The sequence below is a fragment of the Tauraco erythrolophus genome, chromosome 27 (genome assembly GCF_009769465.1).
Source record: "Tauraco erythrolophus isolate bTauEry1 chromosome 27, bTauEry1.pri, whole genome shotgun sequence".
Classification (NCBI taxonomy): domain Eukaryota; kingdom Metazoa; phylum Chordata; class Aves; order Musophagiformes; family Musophagidae; genus Tauraco; species Tauraco erythrolophus.
The window spans coordinates 6069645-6090789 of record NC_141491.1 but is presented as its reverse complement, the minus strand read 5'-3'; the positions used below and the strand labels follow the sequence as shown (position 1 = coordinate 6090789).

At 59.1% G+C, this 21145-nt stretch overlaps 3 protein-coding genes across 4 annotated transcripts in view; 2 read left to right on the top strand and 1 right to left on the bottom strand.

Annotated features, from left to right (window-relative positions):
• Nucleotides 1-1728: 1728 nt before the first annotated feature.
• On the bottom strand, nt 1729-20802 carry MYOG (myogenin). Of its 2 annotated transcripts, XM_086627258.1 has the most exons (4): nt 20731-20802; nt 5533-5970; nt 2582-2663; nt 1729-1850 (listed from the first exon to the last, which is right to left on the bottom strand). In XM_086627258.1, exons 1-4 carry the CDS (start codon nt 20800-20802, stop codon nt 1729-1731), a joined length of 714 nt encoding a protein of 237 aa, XP_086483384.1. The 2 variants fall into 2 exon arrangements, with proteins under 2 accessions (XP_086483384.1, XP_086483386.1); XM_086627260.1 differs by lacking the exon at nt 20731-20802 and having other exon boundaries at nt 5533-6012.
• The window catches only part of ADORA1 (adenosine A1 receptor), a 26460-nt gene continuing 26115 nt past the window's right edge, over nt 20801-21145 (top strand). Inside the window, exon 1 of the mRNA XM_086627257.1 lies at nt 20801-21141. The gene's annotated coding sequence lies outside the window, so the exon portion shown is untranslated. The remainder of the gene's footprint in view (nt 21142-21145) is intronic.
• LOC104376639 (adenosine receptor A1) lies at nt 20801-21145 on the top strand. The gene has a single exon (XM_086627261.1). The coding sequence runs from the start codon at nt 20801-20803 to the stop codon at nt 21143-21145; it is 345 nt and encodes a 114-aa protein (XP_086483387.1).

Genomic DNA, 21145 nt, shown 5'->3' with positions numbered 1-21145 from the left:
ACCCTTTCTCCTGCCTGGTTCTTGTTGCCAATACACCGTGGGCTGCTGCACTGACTCACCCACGCCCCGGGCATCAGGGACGCTGCTGCCTGCAGGACTCGAAGCCAAGGAAGATTCAGGCTTGTGAAAATCCTCACGCCAGGGCGGCCGGGCAAGGAGCTGCCCCTGGGGAAACCGGGGCCAATGCCAGGGTCAGCACTGCACAGAACGGAGCAGGGACTGGCCATCGTGGGGGCAGGGAGAGTGGGTGCCCAGAGGTGGGAGGTCGGGGTGCTGCGTTTTGGGGTGCTGCCAGACGCCACGCGGGAGGGAGGCTGCGCCTGCACGGCGGGTCCACGAAGGGCTGCGTGGGGAAGGGCTGGAACCGCCCCATACGGCTCGCTGCCGGCCGGGACGGTACCCGGCACCCACGAGACAGAGGACCCTCCTTGGGCGCCCAGGGAGACATGACTGGGGCACCCACCGCCCCGGGACGTGCCCATCCCTTCCCCTCCAGGTGCAGAGGAGATGCTCTCCCCTCCTGCCTCCAAGCTATGGGCAGGGTCAATCCAGGAGGTTCTTAACTCTTCCCATTTCTTCCCTGTAGGGTAGGATCTCTTCATCTCCTCATGCCACGTTTGCCTTGTGTGGCCCCTATTTCTGATGTGATATTTATTGATGGCTGGAATGACCTTATACTTATCATGTGCTGTCTGGAAGTGCAATATCTGAGAGGCTCTACAGTCACCATGTCTTTTCGGTGTATTATTTGCCTAATACAGTATTAAATATTTTTTTAATTTGAAGAGTCGGTGAGCCCTTTATATCGATGCCCTATTTCTTTCGTCATATTATTGGTACTGCATGGACTCCAAACCCTGGATCGGGTCAGGAAAGGATGTATGTGTGTTCCAATAAACAGGATTTTAAAACAGCACTGGCTTGAGCCTTCTTTCTAGAGCCCAAATTTAAAAATATAATTAATCTTTAGCTCCCTTGAGAGTTTTTGGGGTACAGGACTGAGCCCTGGTTGAAAACGCTGGGCTTTGCAGGGCTGATTGAAGCCTGGGACATCCAGTTGAGTGGCCACGCTGAGGTCCAGTTGAGTTACCACGCTGAGGTCCAGCTGGATTTTCTAACATGGAAAGCTCCACAACCTGGGAATTAGGGGAGACCTGTGCAGAGGAGGACAGCGGTAAAGGAAGCCTCGAGCCATTCAAACAAGAATGCCTTTATTTAAAAAAACAACAACCAAATTCCAAATAAGTTAGCAAAAATAATAATTAAAAAAAAAAAAAAAACACAAATGGCAACTCCACACAGCGTTCAGTAGAAAAGACGGCGCGGGCAGCCTCCGCGGGGCTGGGCGCCGTGGGACACAGCCGGAGAGAGGCGTTGGTCAAAGAGCATCTTGGAAAAACAAAAAATCAGCAAGCGAACCCAGCACACACATTGGCCCCCAAAAACCCATCGCCCCCGGGCGGGGAGCGAAGCAGACGCCGGGCGGCCGCCCTCGCTGGAGCCGGGGCTGCCGGCGCCGCGGCGCTGCCGAAATCCCACCTCTCCCCATCGTTTTTGTTCAGCCGGCCAAGCGGGAGCGTTTGGTGAGAGCGGGAGAGGAGACGCGTGGTTTCAGCGGTGCAGTCCACGACGCCGGAGGGGTAAAGACGATTTCCAGCGGCTGGACCCTTCCAGCATCTTATTCCCACCCCGTTTCCAGCTCAAAGTGTCGCTGGGGTTTGCGCCGGCTCAGTTTTGAACCCGTTCCTCCTGGAACGTCACGGCCACGTCCTCCACGGCGATGCTCTCCACGATGGAGGAGAGCGAGTGGAGGTTGCGGTCCTCTGCCGCGTCGTCGGCCAGGAGGTGATCTGCAGAGAGCAGGGGGACGGTGACTGCTGGGGTCGGGGCCGTGTGCTGGGGACGGCTCCTGACTCCACGCAGGAGACACCTCACCATCTCCCACGTGGCTGGAGTGACCCGAGCACCCGCTCCCCACTCCCACCCTGAGCAGGGATGAGACCTTCTCCTGAACGGGGCAACAGGGAGTAAAACTTTTGGACACTTTTTTAGGTTTAATTCTCTGTTGGAAAAGGAGATTTAAGTTTCTACCTTCTGGAAGGAAAAAACAGGTGGATTTGGGGGGAGGTGACTGCGATAATGGAAAAAAATTAGCAGCTGCAGAGGGGCTGTGGGGAGGGAAAGGAGCCCGGGACAGCGATGCTCAGCGCCACGGCGGGCAAAGCCAAGGGACGATGATGGGGACCCTCGATGGGGAGACCAAGGCGCTGGGGCCCAGGGCTGCTGCAGTCCAGTTCTTTGGCTCACCAGGAGCAGGGATCTCATGGAAATCAGGCAATGGGAGAAGCCTGAGCTCACTGAGCAGCGAGCCAAGGAAGCGCTGGAGGATTTATGAGCTCGTTTCTCTGCAACAGCGGGGTGGGGAGAGAAGGACAAGGCTCCTTTTGTCCTCTGCTCCAAGCATCTCCTGCTTGGAGGGGGTTGGCTCTGCCCGAGGGCTGTGGTGTCCCCCTCTGCTGTCTCCCCACCCAAAAGCCCAGCGAGGCTGCAGGACATCAGGACGAGGCGGGGAGGACCTTACCCGCAGGGTTGGTGCCGAACTCCAGCTGGCTGCTCCACTCAGGGCTGCAGGACGAGCTGCCGGACCCGCACTCGCTGGCCGCCTGCAAGGAGCCAAGATGCCAACCATGGGTCTCACCTCCTCCAGCCTGGCCAAACCCCACCAGCCATCCCAAAAACACCCCGAGGTGCCCCATCACCGCAACACAACGGCCCTACAGAGATGGCCACATCCCTCCTCACCCTCCCTGCAAAGCTGCTGGGGGAGGCAATGACATTCGGGGTCGCCAGGACCCATTCACGGTTGGATGCTTCGTTAACCATAAAGGCTGGAAAAACTCTTTTTTGGGCTCTGGAAACAGGAGAAATGGGGCCATTTGTGCTCTGCAGGTAAAAAAAGTGTCTCTTTACCCCGTGACTATGAGAAAGGGCTAGAGACGGATGAACATCCTTGGGCAGAACAGCTTTTTGCTGAAAATCACCTAATCAGGCTCATAAAAACCGAGAGACGGGCTGGATGCCCTCAGGCCATCCCGAGGGGGTTTCTGGGGAAGATCTTTCGGCAGTTTGATTTGTGGATTTGGGGCTGCGCGGCTATTTCAGAGAACAGAGCTGACAGCCTGAAAAACGAGCGCGTTACTCAGCAAAGCTCCGAACTAACTTTTTTTATGTGTGTGTCTTTTTCTGGAAGTGGATGCCAGCTCGGATTAAACCCAAAATATGATTTATAGGAGCAACTCCAAGGACCCAACTATTTGTAGCAGCCTAGAAGTGGTACTTTGGGTCTACAAGCTCATGGCAGCACAAGCTGATTAATTAACACTTGGATTTATTTCCCACTGAAGTAGGAAATTCTTGCAGCTCTAATTTTTCTTTTTCCTTTTCCCCAAATATTGGGGTTTGTTCTCGATATGTGAACCCCTGGCTACGCCTGGGAGAAAGGACAGCTCGGAGCAACAGTGCCACAGGAACAGCTCAGCGCCGTTTGGGGCACGTTTGCAGGTGCAGCCAACAAGTCCACTCGAATCAAACCTAAGTGGATATATGGGGTTTACACTGGGAATTCCCAGGAATACACAGGATGGAGCCTAAAAGCTGTTTCAGTCCTTTATTCAACTAGAAATGTTGGGCTGCCCGGGCACCTGCTGTTTTGGTCTTTAAATTCTATAGTCTGAAAGGAGCTGGATCTCTGTGAATCCCAATTTCTGTGACTCTTATGAAGTCCTACATCCATAGCCATACCTATACCATCTATATCTATCTCTGCATCTATCCATATAATCTATATATCTATATCATCAATGCCTATACCTGTATGTACATCTAAGTCTACATCTACATGGAGATGTACATCTACATGGAGAGGGGCTTTGGACAAGGGTGTGTAGTGACAGGACACGGGGCAATGGCTTTAAACTGAAAGAGGGGAGATTTTGATGAGATCTAAGGAAGAAATTCTTCCCTGTGAGGGTGCTGAAGCACTGGAGCAGGTTGCCCAGAGAAGCTGTGGCTGCCCCATCCCTGGCAGTGTTCAAGGCCAGGTTGGATGAGGCTTTGGGCAACCTGGTGTAGTGGAGGGTGTCCCTGCCCATGGCAGGGGGGTTGGAACTGGATGATCTTTGAGGTCCCTTCCGACCCAAACCATTCCATGGTTCTGTGATTCTATGATCTATTTATATAATTTTTCTCCGTATGATCTCTAGCTGTATCACCTATAGCTATATATCTATATATTTCAATATACAAAGCCTCAGAGCAGCAGGGAAGTGCACGCTCGGACATCTCCCCAAATACCAGAGGGCGGATAAAAATGTCTCCCAAAAACTTGGTTAGACAACCAAAATCTTGTGGTGTGACGGAAACCTGGCTTGCAGTATCTCCACCCGGGGCTGCAGCAAGACGCAACTGCCACGAGCATCCTCGCTGGTTCTTGAATCGGCACCTTCGGTCCCAGAGACCAGAGGTGGCCCCACACCGACCCCCTCAACCCCTGCCCCGTCCCCTGCTCAGATGTGCTGTGTCACGCCGACCGTCAGAAAAAGTCCCCGTGGCAGGGGAGAGGTGGGGGAGGCTGCAGATTTTTTTATATTATATTTTATTTCACTTTATTTTATTCTATTTTATCTTATTTCATCTTATTTTAATTATTTTAATTTTATATTACTTATTTCATTTTTGCCTTTGTTATCCCTCCCAAGCCCAGACACACGTGCCACGCTCAGTGCAGTGGCCAGCACTGGACCATGCAGCCCCCACTACATCCATACACAGGGAAAGACCCCCCCTGCGATCGACCCTTTTGTCCGGGGATCTGAGCACACACCTGGGGCTGGATCATCCCTGCCCTGAGCCGTTATGCAGGACACGTTCATCAGATCACAATAGCGGCATCTACTTTGCCACCAGGGCTGGGGAGTCTTGCTTCCCCCAGCAGGACCCAGTGCCCCAGAGCTGCCCATGATTCCTTTGACGGGGATCACCCTCACAGAGCAACACCCCCATAGAACATCACCCCCATAGACCATGACTCCCATAGAAGATTATCCTCATAGGGTATCATCACCCCCATAGGGCATGATCCCCATAGACCATCACCCTCATAGGGCATCACCCCCATATACCATCACCCCCATAGACCTACATCACCCTCATAGGGCACCTCCATAGACCATCAACCCCATAGGGCATCACCCCCATAGGGCATCACCCCCATAGACCATCACCCCTATAGACCATCACCCTTATAGGGCACCCTCATAGACCATCACCCCCATAGACCATCACCCCTATAGACCATCACCCTCATAGACCATCATCCCCATAGACCATCACCCTCATAGGGCACCCCCATAGACCATCACCCCTATAGACCATCACCCTTATAGGGCACCCTCATAGACCATCACCCCTATAGACCATCACCCCTGCGCTGGTCCCCAGCCCACGTTTGGGGACCCCAGGGGATTTGCTTACCCCGGGCTGGGGAGCGGCAGGGCGGAAGCGCAGGTCCCTCTGCTCCCGTTCCTGCTGGTTGAGGGTGCTGAGCAAGCTCTGCAGGCGCTCGATGTACTGGATGGCGCTGCGCAGGATCTCCACCTTGGGCAGCCGCTGGTTGGGGTTGAGCAGGGTGCTGCGTTTCAACGCCTCGAAGGCTTCGTTCACCTTCTTCAACCTGCGCTTCTCCCGCAGGGTCGCTGCCCGACGCCGGTCCATGGAGACCGTCTTCCGCTTGCAAATCTTGCAGGCCCAGGGCAAGCATTGCCCGGGACAATGCTCGGGCAGGGCTGAGTCCTTCTCCTCCAAAGCCACCCTGCCCTCGGGACACAGGGCCACCTCGGGCCGCTCGGGGAAGGCCGCCGGCTCGTAGCCCTGTAAGCGGGAGCCCAGGAAATTTTCCCCATCGTAAAACCTCTGGTCCGGGAAAAAATAAGGGTTGGTCTCGAAGAGCTCCATGGGCGCGCGGGCAGCTCGGGGACGTGTGCGCGGCTCGGGGACGGCTGCTCCTTCTCCCCACGCCAACTGGTTGGTGCCATTTAAACCCCGGCGCTGGCATTAAATCACGGAGATAAATATAGAAAACCTAAAGGAAACCTGAGCCCGCCCTAAGCTGCTGCCTCACATCAAAACTTGTCCATCTGATTTCATGTGCTCTCCCCGCGGGGATTACGCTGCCCGGACCGCGGCCATGCCGGGCGGAGGGGGGGTCTGGGGGAGCTGGCACGGCGGGGAGGGCGGCTTGGCTGCCCCACGAACGAGGGCTTTGTTTGAGCCCAGCGGTGCCAGCGGGGACGGCGGGTGGCTGCCGGCTCCCCCCGGCATTCCTGCATCATCTGGTCCCTTCAGTTATGGCTGGGCTGGGGGGAGCCCACGGTGGCCTCGTGGTCAGCCAGCCCAGCCAGGGCACCCTCGTCCCTTCGTGGTGTCCCCCGCTCCATCCCATGGCACCCCGCATCCCCACCGTCACTGCGGTTGGACCCGACATCAGCACAGCGATCTCCGCCACTCGGCCTTCCTCCCCGCCTTGCTCTTCCTCGCACTGCTCCCACTCACGCCCGTATTTCCCGTGGCCTCATCTTGCTTCTGCTGAAGCCGTGGGGAAGGGGAGGAATCCAGCCCCAGGAGGGACATCCCGATGCAGGGAGCACCCCGGGGTCCAGCCCGTTCCCCGTGGGCACCCCTCGCCACGCAGCGTCCGTCCCGGTGCCCATCCCTCCTGCCTGTCCTGCAGGAACGGAGCAGGCAGGACAGGGCCAGGCTCAGCCTTTCCTCCACCATGGCCTTCCTGAAGGTCCTTGGCCAAGTCTCTTATCCCAGAGTGGCATTTTTGATGCAAAATCCACATTTGTGGCTTCTCCCATGCACCAATCCCAAGGGACGCCTTGTCCTGCCTGTCTCCCTGCCCGCCCACCCCAGCTCCAGTTCATCTGAGCTGGTGTCCGGTACCAGCCTCTGGATAACCAAAGGCCCCTCGCCATCTTCTCCCAGCAAAGACACATCGCTCCCACCTTCCCAATGGGGAAACTGAGGCACAATCACAGACCCTGCATGAGCAGCAGTGTGGGTGGAATTTTAACCTGTCCCCGGCCCTTCCCTACTGACTCCAGCCGCATCTCCAGCTTTGTCTTTTCCAAAGGGATTTTTTTTTTCCATCAGGAACGTCAGAAACTGTCTCCCATCTCCTCCTATTCCTGCTCCCGGCCAGATTCCAGCCGAGGGATCGGTCAGTGGAAAGAATGTCAGCAAAGAGCACAGCCAACCCTGCCGGGATTTTCCTTCCCCAAATCCCCCCTCCCTGGAGAGGCCGTGCCCCAGTGCATTCCCTGCGCCCACTGCGGGCACCCTTACTCACTCTGAGTTGATTTCTAGCCTTTTTGGAACCCACCACGACGCTCTTCTCTTTGCAGGGATTTCTTTGGGGCCAGTGGCTTTACACGGCATCCTCGCCCTGATTCCAGCTCTCTCGGGGTCTCAGTCCTGGGGATCTGCTCTCCCCACACTTTTAGCACCGGTAAAAAATCTGCAGCGAGGGAAGCAGGACCCCCAGCCCCGAGATTCACCCTCGGCACAGCCCCTGAGCTCCCTGGGATCAACCGAACCCCAAAATACTCAAAAAAGGAGAGAAATCAGGGCGCTGGCTTGGCCCCTGATTTGGGTGAGAGCCCTGAAACGGTCCGGAAGAGGCAGGATTTGTCCCTGGGAGCGCGCAGAGGAGCCAGCGGCAGGCGTGAAGCCGTCGGGAAGGGATAACCTGAGCCTGAGGGCTTCACGTCAGCTTCATGTCATCACGTCACGCAGATTGACTCGCTCCTGGGGACCTTTGTCCTTGGCACGCGCTGGTGGGCAGCACCCCGCGAGCCCCTCGAGCTGCAGCCGGGTCCCCGGGCGAGGGGCGCCTGGCAGGACCACCCCGGCTCTGCCGTACAAATGGCGATTCCAGATTTGCGAGAAGGTGTTTGGAGGACGAGGAGCCCGGCGGTGACATAACGGGCTCCGCGGGGCGCGGGGCGGACCCGTCCGAGAGCGGCCAAGCATTTCGCACTCCATAAAAGAGGGGCAGCACCGGCGGCGCTGGTGCCAGCCACCACGGTGGCCGTTCCCCAGCCAGGAGAGGGGTAGGGAGGGATGCGGGGCGAGCCGGCCCCAACGGGCCACCGAGGCCACCGTGTCCCTGTGGCCGAGCGGATGGTGGAGGCAGGAGGCAGCCCGTGGAGATGGGGAGGGAAGGGCACCCAGTGCCAGTGCGGGATGGGGACTGGGGAGGAGGGACCCCGTGCCGGGGTGGCAGCCCCAGCTCCTTTTGGGGGGTCTCATCCACGCTGCCACCAATACAGGGAGCTGGGATAACGCTGTGCCCAGCTGGCAGCGCCTCTGCTCATCCATCAGACCTTCTTTGCCAAGGATGACCCTAATCCCGGACTCCTTGCAGGGACACAGCGGGGTCTGGGGTCCGAGGGTCCAGCGGGCTCATCCCAGCGGGTATCAAACCGGGTATAATGATAACCGCTGGGCAAGTAGCCGTCACCGATGGCCACCAGTGCCCAGGCTACTGAGGGGCTCTTGGCATGGCCCACATCACCCTGAGCACCCCGCACAGACGGCTGCTGGGGGACGGAGGGGTGAGGTGGGTTTTCCCAGGTCCCATGGGTGCCCACGGCGGCTGCTGGCTGCGCCCCGGGTAATTCGGAGCCGGCGGGGGATTAGGGCTCCGCTGCCGGCTGTCAGGTTAAGCCGTGATGGATGGGGGCGGCTGGGAGGCACACAAAGGCGACGCTGTGCGAGCCCCGGGGCAGAACGTGCTGCCATCCGTCACGGGGTGACCTTCCCCCGGCTGGCGGAGGCCTCGCAGGGACGGCTCACCCCGTCACGGCCAGCGGGCACGGGCGGCCACCAGGCCCGAGCTAAAAATACCCGTCCATTGAGAAAAATCTCCGCCAGGAGGGTTTGTCCGTGCTTCTCTGGCTTCCCAAGCCAGTGGCCAGGTCCGTGGCGCGGGGTCATGGAGAGACGGCCGGGGGCTGCCCCGGCTGGTTTGTTTTCCCACCATGGCCAATGGTCTTGATTTCCTGAGTTTTGGGGAAGCACATAAGCGTGTTGCAGCTCAGTGCATGATCCTGCCCAGTGCACGGAGCTGCACACACTGGTCGTACATCCCTGCTTGGTGCACGGAGCTGCGTATACGGTTGCACATCCCTGCCTGGTGCACAATGCTGCAGTCCCAGCACTGGAGCAGGGGTGGTGGAGATGGTGGCAGCTGGCTCCTTCCATCGGAAAAAGTGGGAAAAGTAGCAGGTTTTAGGGGTTTGGCAAAGGAAGCCAAGTGATGGAGGCAGCATCTACACCCCTGGGGTGTGGGCACCATCCCAGTGATGGGGAAAGCAAGGCCAGGGGTGGCCAGGACCCATCAAAGAGATCATCCCACTGGGATTTCAGCACGGGAAAAGAGTCCCACCAAAACGGCACTTCCAATGGGACCCACCTCCCCGTCCCCCCTCCCCGGGCACCCCACTGCCCCGTGTCCCCTCTCGCTTTCCAGGCTTGCCAACATCCCTTCCTGCCGCGGTGACAAGTCGTAACATATTTGGGAGCAGCTGCAGGCGGCGGGGAGATGCTTGGCCCTCTCCCCGCTCCCGGTCGAGGAATGCGGAGCAGACCTCTCCTCCGACACCCGGGATTTCCGACGTGCCTGCTCGCCGGAGATTTGGGACGGCGACAGCTGCTCAGCCGAGATGGGGCCACCACGGCAGCGCCGGCCGTGGACCCTGTCCCCGCCGGCCGGTAGCTTTGCGCGGCCACCGCTCGGTCTGCTGGGGGTTCAGGATTGGTTTTAGGTCCGGCCGGTGGGGAGCAATGGGGGACGGTGTCCTGCTGTCTGTCCCCAGCTGGGATGGCAGCAGTGACAGCAGGACCAGCCAACAGCACTTTCCTCACCTGTATGTGCCAGCTCGCCCGGTTTGGGTTCACTGGTGGGTTGGGAGGATGGTGGGATGGAGCGAAGGTGGGATGGGGCTGCTTGTGCCCCAGTGGCACCGTGTCCCCACAGGGCTTGGTGTCCTTGGCCCCCACCTCGCCCCTCATCCCCACAACCCCAGACGCCAGCCTCCGTGCCTCAGTTTCCCCATCAGGAAATCAGGGATAACGATGGAGGTAAAAAGTCCAGTTGGGAAAAATTTTATTTTATTTTATTTTATTTTATTTTATTTTATTTATTTTATTTTATTTTATTTTATTTTATTTTATATTTTATTTTATTTTATTAACTGTCTTTACAGGTTTGAGCTGGGACGGGGGGGCTGGGTACCAGCAGAGAGGTCCTGGTGCTTGAGCAGCCCTCAATGTAGGGACAATACCGGGTGCCCCAACGTACCAACCCACCAGATCTCAGTCTGGGGCTATTAGTGGGCACCCTGTCCTACAGCCAGTTGGATCCCAGTTCAGGAACCATCCTGGGTGCTCTGACTCATCAATTGTCAGGATCCAAGTCCAGGGACCACGCTGAATGCCCTGACCCCCTCCGCTTGCCTACACTCTTCTGGTGACCCTCTGCCCACTACCAGCCCTAAACCTCCTGCCATTCTGCCCCACCATGGCCTCCCTTGCTCCATGACCCCCATGGCCTGGACACAGCTATTCTCCTTCCCAGCCCCAGCCCCAAATTGCAGCTGGAGGAGGGATTCAGCCAGCAGGACCCTGCACTAACGAACCCCCACCATGGGTTCTCCCATCCAGAGTCCCTCCCATGCCAGGGGCATTCCCCGGCATGCAAGAGGCTGCTCTTCCATCCCCGGCATGGTGGCACCGGCTGGGCTGTCCCCACATGTGTCACGGAGGGACTGGGGGGGTAGGAGGGGGGACTTGGGTTGTCAACAAGGGGCTGTTTTCCCTGGAGTGGGTCTGGCTTCGACAAGCTGGAGGACAGGTGGGTGTTTGGAGGAAGACCATGAATGCAAGGGATTCAGCAGTGACATATGGTGGCTATTCGGCCCCCCGAGAGGGACAGCTGTCTGGGCCAGGGGGATGGCACCAGGCCCAGGGACGGGACCTGGGGACAGTGGTGTCCCTCGGCAGAGGACAGCCCTGAGATGGGACACCCAGAGCCCCGCAGAGACCATGGAGGGGTCTGGGATGGAGCTGGGTGGCTGCAAGCCAAGTCCCCTGGCTGGGGGACCATCACCTTGTCCCCATGGCGGGGGACGTTCCTGCTGGGGCTTATCCAGCCCCTATGGCCCAACTGGGGGGTGATTCTACAGGATCAGGGTCCAGTGAACAGGGATAAAAAGGAGCCAGTGATGCTGATCTGGGACTTTCAGGACATAAACTGGTGACTCCTGCATTTTTCTGCCCCCACCCCATGGGACGGCAGAAGGAGGGGTGACTCCCCCCATGTAGGGCACATCGTGGCAATGTGGAGAGCCAGGGAGGGAGCATTGTGGGCATTCTGTGGCTTCAGGGTGGGATGGCCAAGGGGAGAAGGGACAGCAGACCCTCCCCATGACGTGCCAGCAGCGATGCCCGACAAGCCGGTCCCCAGGGAGGGGCACCCAGCCCTTCCGGAGGGACCTCACCCTGCAAATTCCCATCACTGTGGTGGGGGGTGAGGCTGCCCACCCACCCCTCCAGGCTGGTTTTCCCCTTCGCTGGGTTGTTCAGCCCCGTTGGGGGGGGTCATGCTCAGCAACACCCTGACTCCCACTCGCGTGCTCAGCTGTCGGCCGCTCCGGCACGCGCTGTCGGGACTGGTCAAGAGTCTGGAGGATAATCCCGACCCCACAGCGGGAAGACCCGGGGCTGGGCAGGCAGCGCTGCACCCCATGGGGGTCCCCGGGCCACCCACCCCGGGGATGTCCCGCACCCTACAAACTGATGGAGGTGGACCGCAGCCATGGGAGATGAGAGCCAGGAGGATGAAGAAGGGCTGGGAGGGGTGAGGAAGGCTGGTGGGGTTTGGCGTAGGGAATAAAAATGGGGTAGATGGTTTTGGGGTGCTCCCCACACCCCATCGCAGGGGGTCGAGCCCCTTCCAGCCCCTCTCAGTCACGGAGCAACCAAATCTCCTGGCTTCCTGCCAGGAAAAATGCCTTGAAATGCAAATTTTCAGAGCCCTGAGGTTGTGACCCAGGATAACCCTCCCTCTTCCTTGGCCGGGTCACCCGAGGGTCCCATGGGGCCGGGGGGGGGGGGCCGAGGTCACCCATTCCTTGCCAGGAGGGATGCAGAAACCATCAGCCGCCGCGGCCGTGCGGTGCGGCCGACGGGAGAGGGCACCAGCAGCCCGGTTATCCGCACGCCGAGTCCGGATTTGGGACTGCGCGCCCCAAGTTGGAACTCCCCCTTTTTTTTTGGGGGGGGGGACCCCATCACCTCCCCATGCAGGATCCAGGGTGCAGACTCAGCCCTTTGCCTGGGGGCTGAGAGGGGGGATCAAGACGTGGGAATCCTCGGGGCGACCCCCCCGTATCCAGCACCGATTCCCCACCAGGGATGAGCCCAGTTATTCACTTCCCACCCCTCGGGGAGAAAATCTCGACGTTTGTTTTTTCCTGCGGCGTAATGACCCCAGCAGGTGCTTTTCCTGCCCAAGGACTGAAAATAGCAGCCAGGGTTTGGCTTCCTCCAGTTCCTGCCCTCCTCCCAGTCCTCCCGTTCATCTTTCAGATCCAAACATCCCAATCCGGGGAGGGGAGGCTCCGGGGACATGGGGGGACTTCCCGGAACCCCTTTCCTTTGCATTTTTGTGCTCGGCTGGAGCTGAAACCATCCCGGGGAAGGAATTTTTGGCCTCAGCTCCAGCAGCAACACTTGCCCTCAAGTCTCTCCTGGGGAGCAGCTCAGCTTTCACCCCGTCGGGAGAGACGGGAATGTGCCTTGAGAGGGTTTTTTTCCTCCCTTTATATTTCTCCTGTGTCACATCTGGTCCCTTTGGCCCAATGGATTTAATCGTTTTTGGGGAGCGAAATGGCTGGGGGGGAGCCAAACCCCTCAGCCGCCGGCGCCCGTGTGGGTCTCTGCCTTATCAAGAGCATTTATTTAGGGAGTTTATCCCGGAGCCCCAGTTGCCCCTGGGGCTGGGCAGGTGCCTTGTCCCCAGGAGGGGACCCTGGGGTGCAGCTGGGGCCACATCTGGATTTTCCTTTCCTGCCTCTGGCTGCTCTGGGTCTCGGCTCCTCTTTAAACCCAGGGGATACGCGGAGGCACAGCACCCCAGCTCCTCGCCCCGATACTTGGGGAAGGCCCAAAATGCAATGGGGTTTCACCCTCTTTCATCCCCAGAGGATAACAGAAGGGATGGGGCCATGGAGGGGAGCTTCCTTCCCCTGCCCCATCCCTGCACCTCCAGCCTAGATAGAGGAGATGGACACGGCCAGCAAACACCGCTCCAGCCAGGGTTTTTCATGGGAAAGGGCTTCTCCTGGGGGAGAGGAGAGGAAATTTGGGGTTATGCACCCAGCTGCCTTCACAATGCCTGTCTGAGGTCTCTGCCCTTCAGCTCCGTGCTCTCCTGGTCCATCCCTCCTCTCGGCCTTTCCCAGCAAGGCGATGTCTGCATTCCCTCTCACCACTTCTCTCCCCCCTCGGAGCTGGAGAGCACCTGGGGGCTCTCAGCGCCCCAAAAGCTGCAGCCAGCCAGCTGACTTCTGCAGCACCGAACCTCCAGGGCTGGCTCCCCACTTCTCCATCACATCCAAGACCTGGAGCCATGCAGCATCGCATCATGGCGGCAGGTCCACGGGGCATCGCTGCACCGAGTCATCTCCTCCCAGGGCATAAATTCATCCAAGGGCTTCCCACCAGGAGGCTGGGTGAGCCCCAAGCTGGGTCCTGCCCCCAAAATCCTCCCCACCCGTGGGAGCAAGGGGAGGACAGGCAGCCTCCGCGTCCATCGAAGCCGATACGCTCGGAGCTCACGGCAGAGGACTTCTGCTCACATGTCCCCAAGGAAGGCAGCCAGCTGTGGGAATGTCGCCGCCGACCATCTCGGGGTTGCTCCGTGCAATGCAAAATGTCACATGTCCCGCTGCAGCGTCACCGTCCCGTCCTGGAGAAGTCATCCCCTGGGGATAAGGGACTGTTTTCACCGGCGCTTGGATGGTTCGGGTGATGTTTGTGCTGCTCTGGGACCAGGGGGAAAGAGTCCCAGCTGGAAGAGGAGAAGGGGAAGAGGGCAGGAGGTGGATCTCCTCTGCTGATAAGGAATTTTCCATGTCTTCAAGAGGAATCTATAGGTTTAGGCATGTGGGAAGGGTTTAAACAGCTTTTCCTACAATATAGATCACCCACCCAGTGAATTTCTGTCCTGACTTAAATTCTGGAAATAAACCGTTTCAGCTGAGATCGGCTGGAAGGAAATAATTTGGGTGGCAGCAGAGCACCGGGCCTGGAGGCTGCAGGAGCCGGACGGAAGAAAAGCTTTTGCGCTGGCGGGCAGCGACGTGGTCACGGTCCGTAAGTGTCAGCGCGGGGAAAGAAACGCCGTCACCGAAACCGCGAGCTGCCCGGCCCGCTGAGAGAGGGGCAGCTAAGTGACAGCTGGAAGCTAAAAGTGAAGAATTTTGAAATAAAAAGACGGGATGTGTTTCTACGGCGAGGAATATAAGCTTGGGGAGCAGCGGCCGTGGGGACGTGGCTTTCCTTTATGCCCCACGCGAGGGGGGACCGCTCCGTCCTCACCCCGGAGGCACCGAACCAGCCCAGCCCGGTCCTCCCCGGCTGCTTCCCTCTGTCGCTGTCTCTCCTTCATCCCCTGCTCCTTCACCTCAAATCTTCGCTTCCCTATGGAGTACGGGGGGTAGGAGCCCATGTCCTCAGGTCACCACAGCTCCAGGTCTGGGGCTGGCCCCTGAGGTCTTCCAGGCGCAGAACCCGCTTGGCTCTTCATCCCCTCCCCAATATTTCCCCCCAAAAATCGATCAGAAAATGATTACACCATCTCGGAGATCCGTCGAGGGAGGACGATCCCCTCATTCACCTCTCGTAGCAAACCAGGACTCGCAGCAGCCACGTTTTTCCTTTTATGTTTTCCTCCCTTTTTTTATTTTTTTTCCCCTTCCTTTCCTGGGAAGTCGCTGTTTCCTCACGATTCTTTGCCCCAGAAAGATCTGTCATCACTTCTGCGTGCTTCGGAGCACTTACACCACCAGCCTCCCTCCTCCCCCCCACGGCCACGGCTCAGTGCCCACGGGGCTGGAAGTAGCAAGCCCCATCCTGCCATTCCACGGGCCATTTCCAATAAAAAGAGAGGCTGAGCAAATTTTGGGGCTTGTTTAAGGGGTGACCAGGGAGGGGGGCAAAGGATTTTAACCATCTCCTCTAAATCGATTTGCAGCAATGGAAAGGTTGAACCCCCCCCTGCGCCGCCGAGCCTGACGCAAGGGGTGGGCAGGAATAGCTCTTGGCTGGCAGCCCGGCTCGATAACGCTCCCGGGGCTCCCTGGGGATTAAAATAAACCCAGCACGTGGGGAGGAAGATCCAGAGGTGAAGGGTTTGGATCAGGGCGCAGGGACGGACGCCGGCACCCAGCTGCGGTCCCGGCCGCACTGCAGAGCCGGCGAGCGGGGCGGACCTCTGCTCTACCCCGCTGCCGCGCCAAGGACAGTGATGGTGAAGAGCTCGCCGGGTTTTGGACGTGTTTTCTCTTCCATCGAGTGATGTCTCAGTCGTTCCTCCCCACCAGGGAAGCTCAAAACCCCGTTAGCGTCCTGCTGTGCTGAGGCACCCAGGTTGGCTGCAACCCAACTGCCTGCGGGCAACATCTGGCTGGCATCTGGCAAGGCACTGGGCAGGATTTGGCCCTTTCAGCCATTTTGTGGGAGCCACCAGCCTCATGAAGGTGGCATCTACCCAGGGCAGAGGGGAGCCAGGACATAGAATCATAGAATCATAGAATGGTTTGAGTTGGAAGGGACCTTAAAGACTATCCAGTTCCAACCCCCCTGCCACGGGCAGGGAAACCCTCCACTACACCGGGTTGCCCAAAGCTTCATCCAACCTGGCCTTGAACACTTCCAGGGATGGGGCAGCCACAGCTTCTCTGGGCAACCTGCTCCAGTGCCTCAGCACCCTCAGTGTAAAAAATTTCTTCCTTAGATCTAACTGAAATCTCCCCTCTTTCAGTTTAAATCCGTTGCCCCTTGTCCTATCACTACATGTCCTTGTAAAAAGTCCCTCTCCAGCTTTCCCGTAGACCCCCTTTAGGTACTGGAAAGCATGTACTTGTGCCAGCACCCGCTTGCTGAGAGACCACAACCACCATCCATGACTCAGTTTCCCCCTCAGGGCACAGGCAGTGCTGCCAGCCAGCATTAAAACCCGCTCTGGGCAGCAGGACTGAGATGCCCTTGGTGGAAAGGGTCAGTCCCCGGGGAAGTAGCCATTCCTCCGTCCATCCTCTGGGACTCACTGGTTTAAATTATCTCCCAGGACTTTTTTTCTACACTGCTGAGTATCTGCTGCAGAGCGCAGACGGGGCTGCATCGCCCTGCAAAAGCGCGGTGCTCCTCGCTCCCCAAACGGCTTCCCGAGGGCCTTGTATCCCGTTAAACGGGAAAGAAACGGAGCACAAGTCCTGGAGCAGCCCCTGTACCCCGAGTGCCCGCCGGGGCTCTGTGCCACCCGGCACACACAGAGCGGTGGCCCCAGGGCTGGTGCTATGGGGTGGGCATCGCTCCGCAGCATCTCAGTGCCGCAGAGGTGTCCAGGGAAAAGCTCTGGGTTTTCCCTGTGTTCACTCCTTCTTTTTTCGCCTTGTGCCATCTTGTCTGGAGCCACCGGACCGTGGCATTCAGGAGGTCACTCATCCTAATTAATATCTCGCGAAGACGTCAGCCCTCTAAGCACACAGCCCTGTGCTGCTGGCACCAGCCACGCTCCTAATTAACTTTCCTAATTAAGAGGCCCCTTTCTGTGACCAGAAGGGTTGTGGGATGGGCCCTGTGATGGAAGAAGCAGAGCAACTCTCAACTTCTCCTGCTCTGAGCACCTGGGATGGCAGCATGGAGCTGCTCTTCATGTAGGTAAACTGAGGCAGGAGGGGGAAAGCTCAACCCCCCAAGAAAGGTCGCAGAAGATATGGGTGGAAATGAGCTCCCCATGCCCTGACTTGTCTCCTTGGAAAAGCATTTCTTGGCTGCTGACGAGCCCTGGGGGTGTTCAGTTGGGGTTTGGTCTCATCAGTCGAGCAGGTTGGCTCAGCCGGCCCCAACACGCCAAACCCTCCAGTGCATCACGCTGGCACGGAGCCAGACGCCAACCGTCGCCTCCTGCCGTGGCCTGTCTCACAGGGGGTGCGAGGTGGAAAAGCTGGTGCAGGAATATTGAAGCCACAGCATGTCCCCTCTTTGTTCTCCTCCATTCCATTTCTCCTGCTGTGCTGGGGATGGCAGCGGGCATTTGCCCACAGCAGCATCACCCAATGCTTCTTCGGCATGATAGAATCATGGAATGGTTTGGGTTGGAAGGGACCTCAAAGGTTATCTAGTTCCAACCCCCCTGCCATGGGCAGGGACACCTTCCACTACACCAGGTTGCCCAAAGCCTCATCCAACCTGGCCTTGAACACTGCCAGGGATGGGGCAGCCACAGCTTCTCTGGGAAACCTGTGCCAGTGCCTCACCACCCTCAGAGGGAAGAATTTCTTCCTTAGATCCCATCGAAATCTCCCCTCTTTCAGTTTAAATCCATTGCCCCGTGTCCTGTCACTACACACCCTTGTCCAAAGCCCCTCTCCAGCTTTCTTGTAGCCCCTTTAGGTACTGGAAGGTGCTGGAAGGTCTCCCCGGAGCCTTCTCTTCTCCAGGCTGAACAGCCCCAACTCTCTCAGCCTCTCTTTAACATGATCATCACGACCTGTTACAACTCTCAGGCCATTTTTCTCCTTCCAAACCCCAGGAAAAGCCTGGAAGACCCAAACAACCAGCTGGGTATCTGATGTTCACCACAGAAGCCCCTTTTACGAGTTTTTAAGGAATCTCCAACACTTGCCCAACACTCGTCCAGGAGGACGAGCAGATGACGCCACGTCTGTCAGGAACAGACTCTGCTCAACCACCCGCAACGACCAGCAACCACCTTTGCTGGCCCAACCTTTGCAGCCTTGGCCAAAGCCCTGCGCCGGTTTGTTCGGGCTGGTGGGAGAGCTCCTACCCCGCTTTGGTAGACCCCCAGCCGCCAGCTCATTTGTGGCCTAATATGGGGGGGCGGGGGGGGTTAGGGGTGCTGCTGAAATGAGGTACGCTGGGGCGTGAGTCCAGGGAGGGAGAGCAAACCGCAAACCCACTAAGGAAAAGGAGTGGGTTTAACGGCTGTATTTGGGCGATTTGCATACAATTAGGCGGGGACCTGCCCGTGTTTGCTTCCGCCTTGCACTTTGGTGAGGAACCTGCCGGTTCTCCTGCTCTGCTCCCAGCCAGAGGCTGATTGCAAGGACACTCACCTGGGGAAACCTGGGGGGCGAGGGGTTTCAGGGCTCTCTGGGGATGCCTTTTTTGCTCCTGGTACCCTGTCCGAGCACCCTCATCCTCTTCGTTACCTCTGGCTTCAGGACTTGAGCCCTATATTGGGGTAACAGTTTCCTTCCCGCAGTGGAGGATGCGTGAGGAGATGCGCTGGGAGATGCTCCAGCAAACGCCTCCCATAAATAGCCCAGTGTCTACACGACCCCACTGTCCTCACTTTATTTTTTCTCTCTGCAGAGCAAACAGATCACTGAAATCCAAATAAGCTCTCCTGGCCCTGCTGCTGGCACAGCCAAATGGCCAGAGGTGGCATGTTGCCACAGTCAACAGCCAGCCCTCAGGTGCTCAAACCCCCCAGCTCTATGCTGGCCACTTGGCCAAGGAGGTGAGGAGGAAGCCCACAGGCCACCAGTTGATGGAAGAGCCCAGCACTGGGTTTGTGATGGTCCCACAGCTGTTCCTTGGGGTGCTGCAGGCTCTGATGGAGGAGACAGTTGAGCATCAGCCTCAAGGGGCAAATCCAGGTGTTGGGACATCTGTCACTGAGGCAGAGCAGAACAGGAGGGGACAACTCCAGCCCCAAGTCTCACCAGAGGAAGGAGAAAGGATGGGGAGAGGTGCAGATGGTGTTTGGAGAGTCCCCTTGCCCCAGATCTGAAGTCGTAGGTGCTCCTGGTCTCTGCAGCACACGGATAAACCAGCCCTGCTCCTGGGGAGCGACTTACGTGGGACAAGCCTTGCAGGTGGGTGCCTGGTCCACACCTGGGGGGGCTTGGAGGGCTCAGCTGGTTCAGATCCATCTTAGATCGAGCCCCAGACCTGTTACCTCTGCACTACCCAGCCCAGGGGGGAAATTTTGAGGGTGGCCATTTTCCCCCAAACTTCTCCAAGGACCTTAAACGGGGTCCGGTCCAGCCCCTCCACCAGTTTGGGGCCACTATTCATCCACACACCGTACCTGGAAAGACCTTCTGCCTGCCCCAGCAGCTCTGCTTCCCACTGGCACAGCCCCACCCCAGCACCCAGGGGTGCCGTTCGGAGGCTGAAGGGTGCTTTGGGGCTCACCCCTGACCCACCCCTGCAGTGATTTTGGGGGAGCCCCCCAGCTCTTTGGGCTGATTTGGGTCTAACTTGGGGTGCTGGCCCCATCCTGGGGTTGAACCCAGAGCAGCGGCTGCTCCGTGGCCGGGTGATGCGCTGGGTCCTCGCTCACCCCGAGCTCCGGCTCTGCCTCCGTGCTCCCCCCACCATCCCCTCCCCGCATCCTCTGCTGGCAACCGGCCCCCCAAAACCTCTTCTGCTGCTAAAACCGGCACCGGACCCGTGTCGGGAGCCGGGGGGGGGTGGCGCTGGCACCGGCTCCGCTGCTCCCACCTCTGCCACCTCCCACCCCGCTCACCCTCCCGGCCCTTCCCCCCTCCCTCCCCCCCCGGTTCCCCCCGCCCGGTTTTTCCCGCGCCCGGCGCACCCCAAATGGGGTCAGTCGCTCTTTAAACGCCTGGAAGGCGGCACCATGTGATGTTCCAGCTCCGGCTGGGAGCTGGCAGAGCCTGCGGGAGCCGAACGGTGCCGGGAACCGGGCACCGGCCACTGGGCACCGGGCACAGCCCCGCTGGCCGCGGCGAACCCGGTTCCCAGCGCCCCGAGCATCCCCCCGCCCCCCCCCCCCCCCCCCCCCCCCCCCCCCCCCCCCCCAGCATGTCCCCCGCCTTACCTGGCGGGTGAGAAGCTTTCGCTAGTTTGGGGTGAGGGCACCCCAAAACGAGCCCCGGGCTTGCAGGACAAGGTGAGGTGGGTCGGGGCCGGGCGGGGCCGGGCGGCTGGGGCCGGGGCGCGGTGCGAGGTCGGCGGCAGGAAGCGGCTGGGGAAGGCGGTGGCGGGTGCGGGGAGGAGGAGCGGGCGGCCCCGCTCCGGCTGCATCGGCCCCGAGGGGCTCCGGCAGACGCCCCCGGGGCGGCCCCGAGGGGCGGGGGGGCTCCGCCGCTCTCCCCGGGGCTGGCCGGCGCTTCCCGCTCGCCCCGCAGCTCCCGCAGCCGTTGGGAAGCGGGATGGAGGTGGGTGCGGGATGAGACTCAGGGGGCTGGGACGGGGTGGGGGGGCTGGAGCCCCAGGGGATGGCACAGACAGGAGAGGGGTTGGTTTTTTCCCACCCCCCCACCCCCCCGCCCTCCCCCCCGCACAGGCTCCATCCCGGCTCGCAGCGCAGTTCCCGGTGCCGGTTGCCGATCGTCCCCCTGTGCCTTTGCAGGTGACCGAGGGACCCCAGAGCGAGCGGGGAGGGGACCGGAGCATCATGGCACACCCCGTCTCAGCCTTCCAGGCTGCCTACATCTCCATCGAAGTCCTCATCGCTTTGGTGTCCATCCCAGGGAATATCCTGGTCATTTGGGCTGTGAAGATGAACCAGGCGTTGCGGGACGCCACTTTCTGCTTCATCGTCTCCCTGGCGGTGGCCGACGTGGCCGTGGGGGCCTTGGTCATCCCCTTGGCCATCATCATCAACATCGGACCGCAGACGGAGTTTTACAGCTGCCTTATGGTGGCCTGTCCCGTCCTCATCCTCACCGAGAGCTCCATCCTGGCACTCCTGGCCATCGCTGTGGATCGATATCTGCGGGTGAAGATCCCTGTCAGGTAG

What these genes read in the sequence shown, in the direction of transcription:
- LOC104376639 (XM_086627261.1), top strand. Translation starts at nt 20,801, where the DNA reads ATGGCACACCCCGTCTCAGCCTTCCAGGCTGCCTACATCTCCATCGAA.
- MYOG (XM_086627258.1), bottom strand. Translation starts at nt 20,802, where the DNA reads ATGATGCTCCGGTCCCCTCCCCGCTCGCTCTGGGGTCCCTCGGTCACC. An exon ending in CTGCCGCTCCCCAGCCCGGG is followed by an intron (nt 2,664 to 5,532) that starts GTAAGCAAATCC and finishes GGCTCCTTGCAG; the next exon opens with GCGGCCAGCGAGTGCGGGTC. An exon ending in GTTCGGCACCAACCCTGCGG is followed by an intron (nt 1,851 to 2,581) that starts GTAAGGTCCTCC and finishes TGCTCTCTGCAG; the next exon opens with ATCACCTCCTGGCCGACGAC.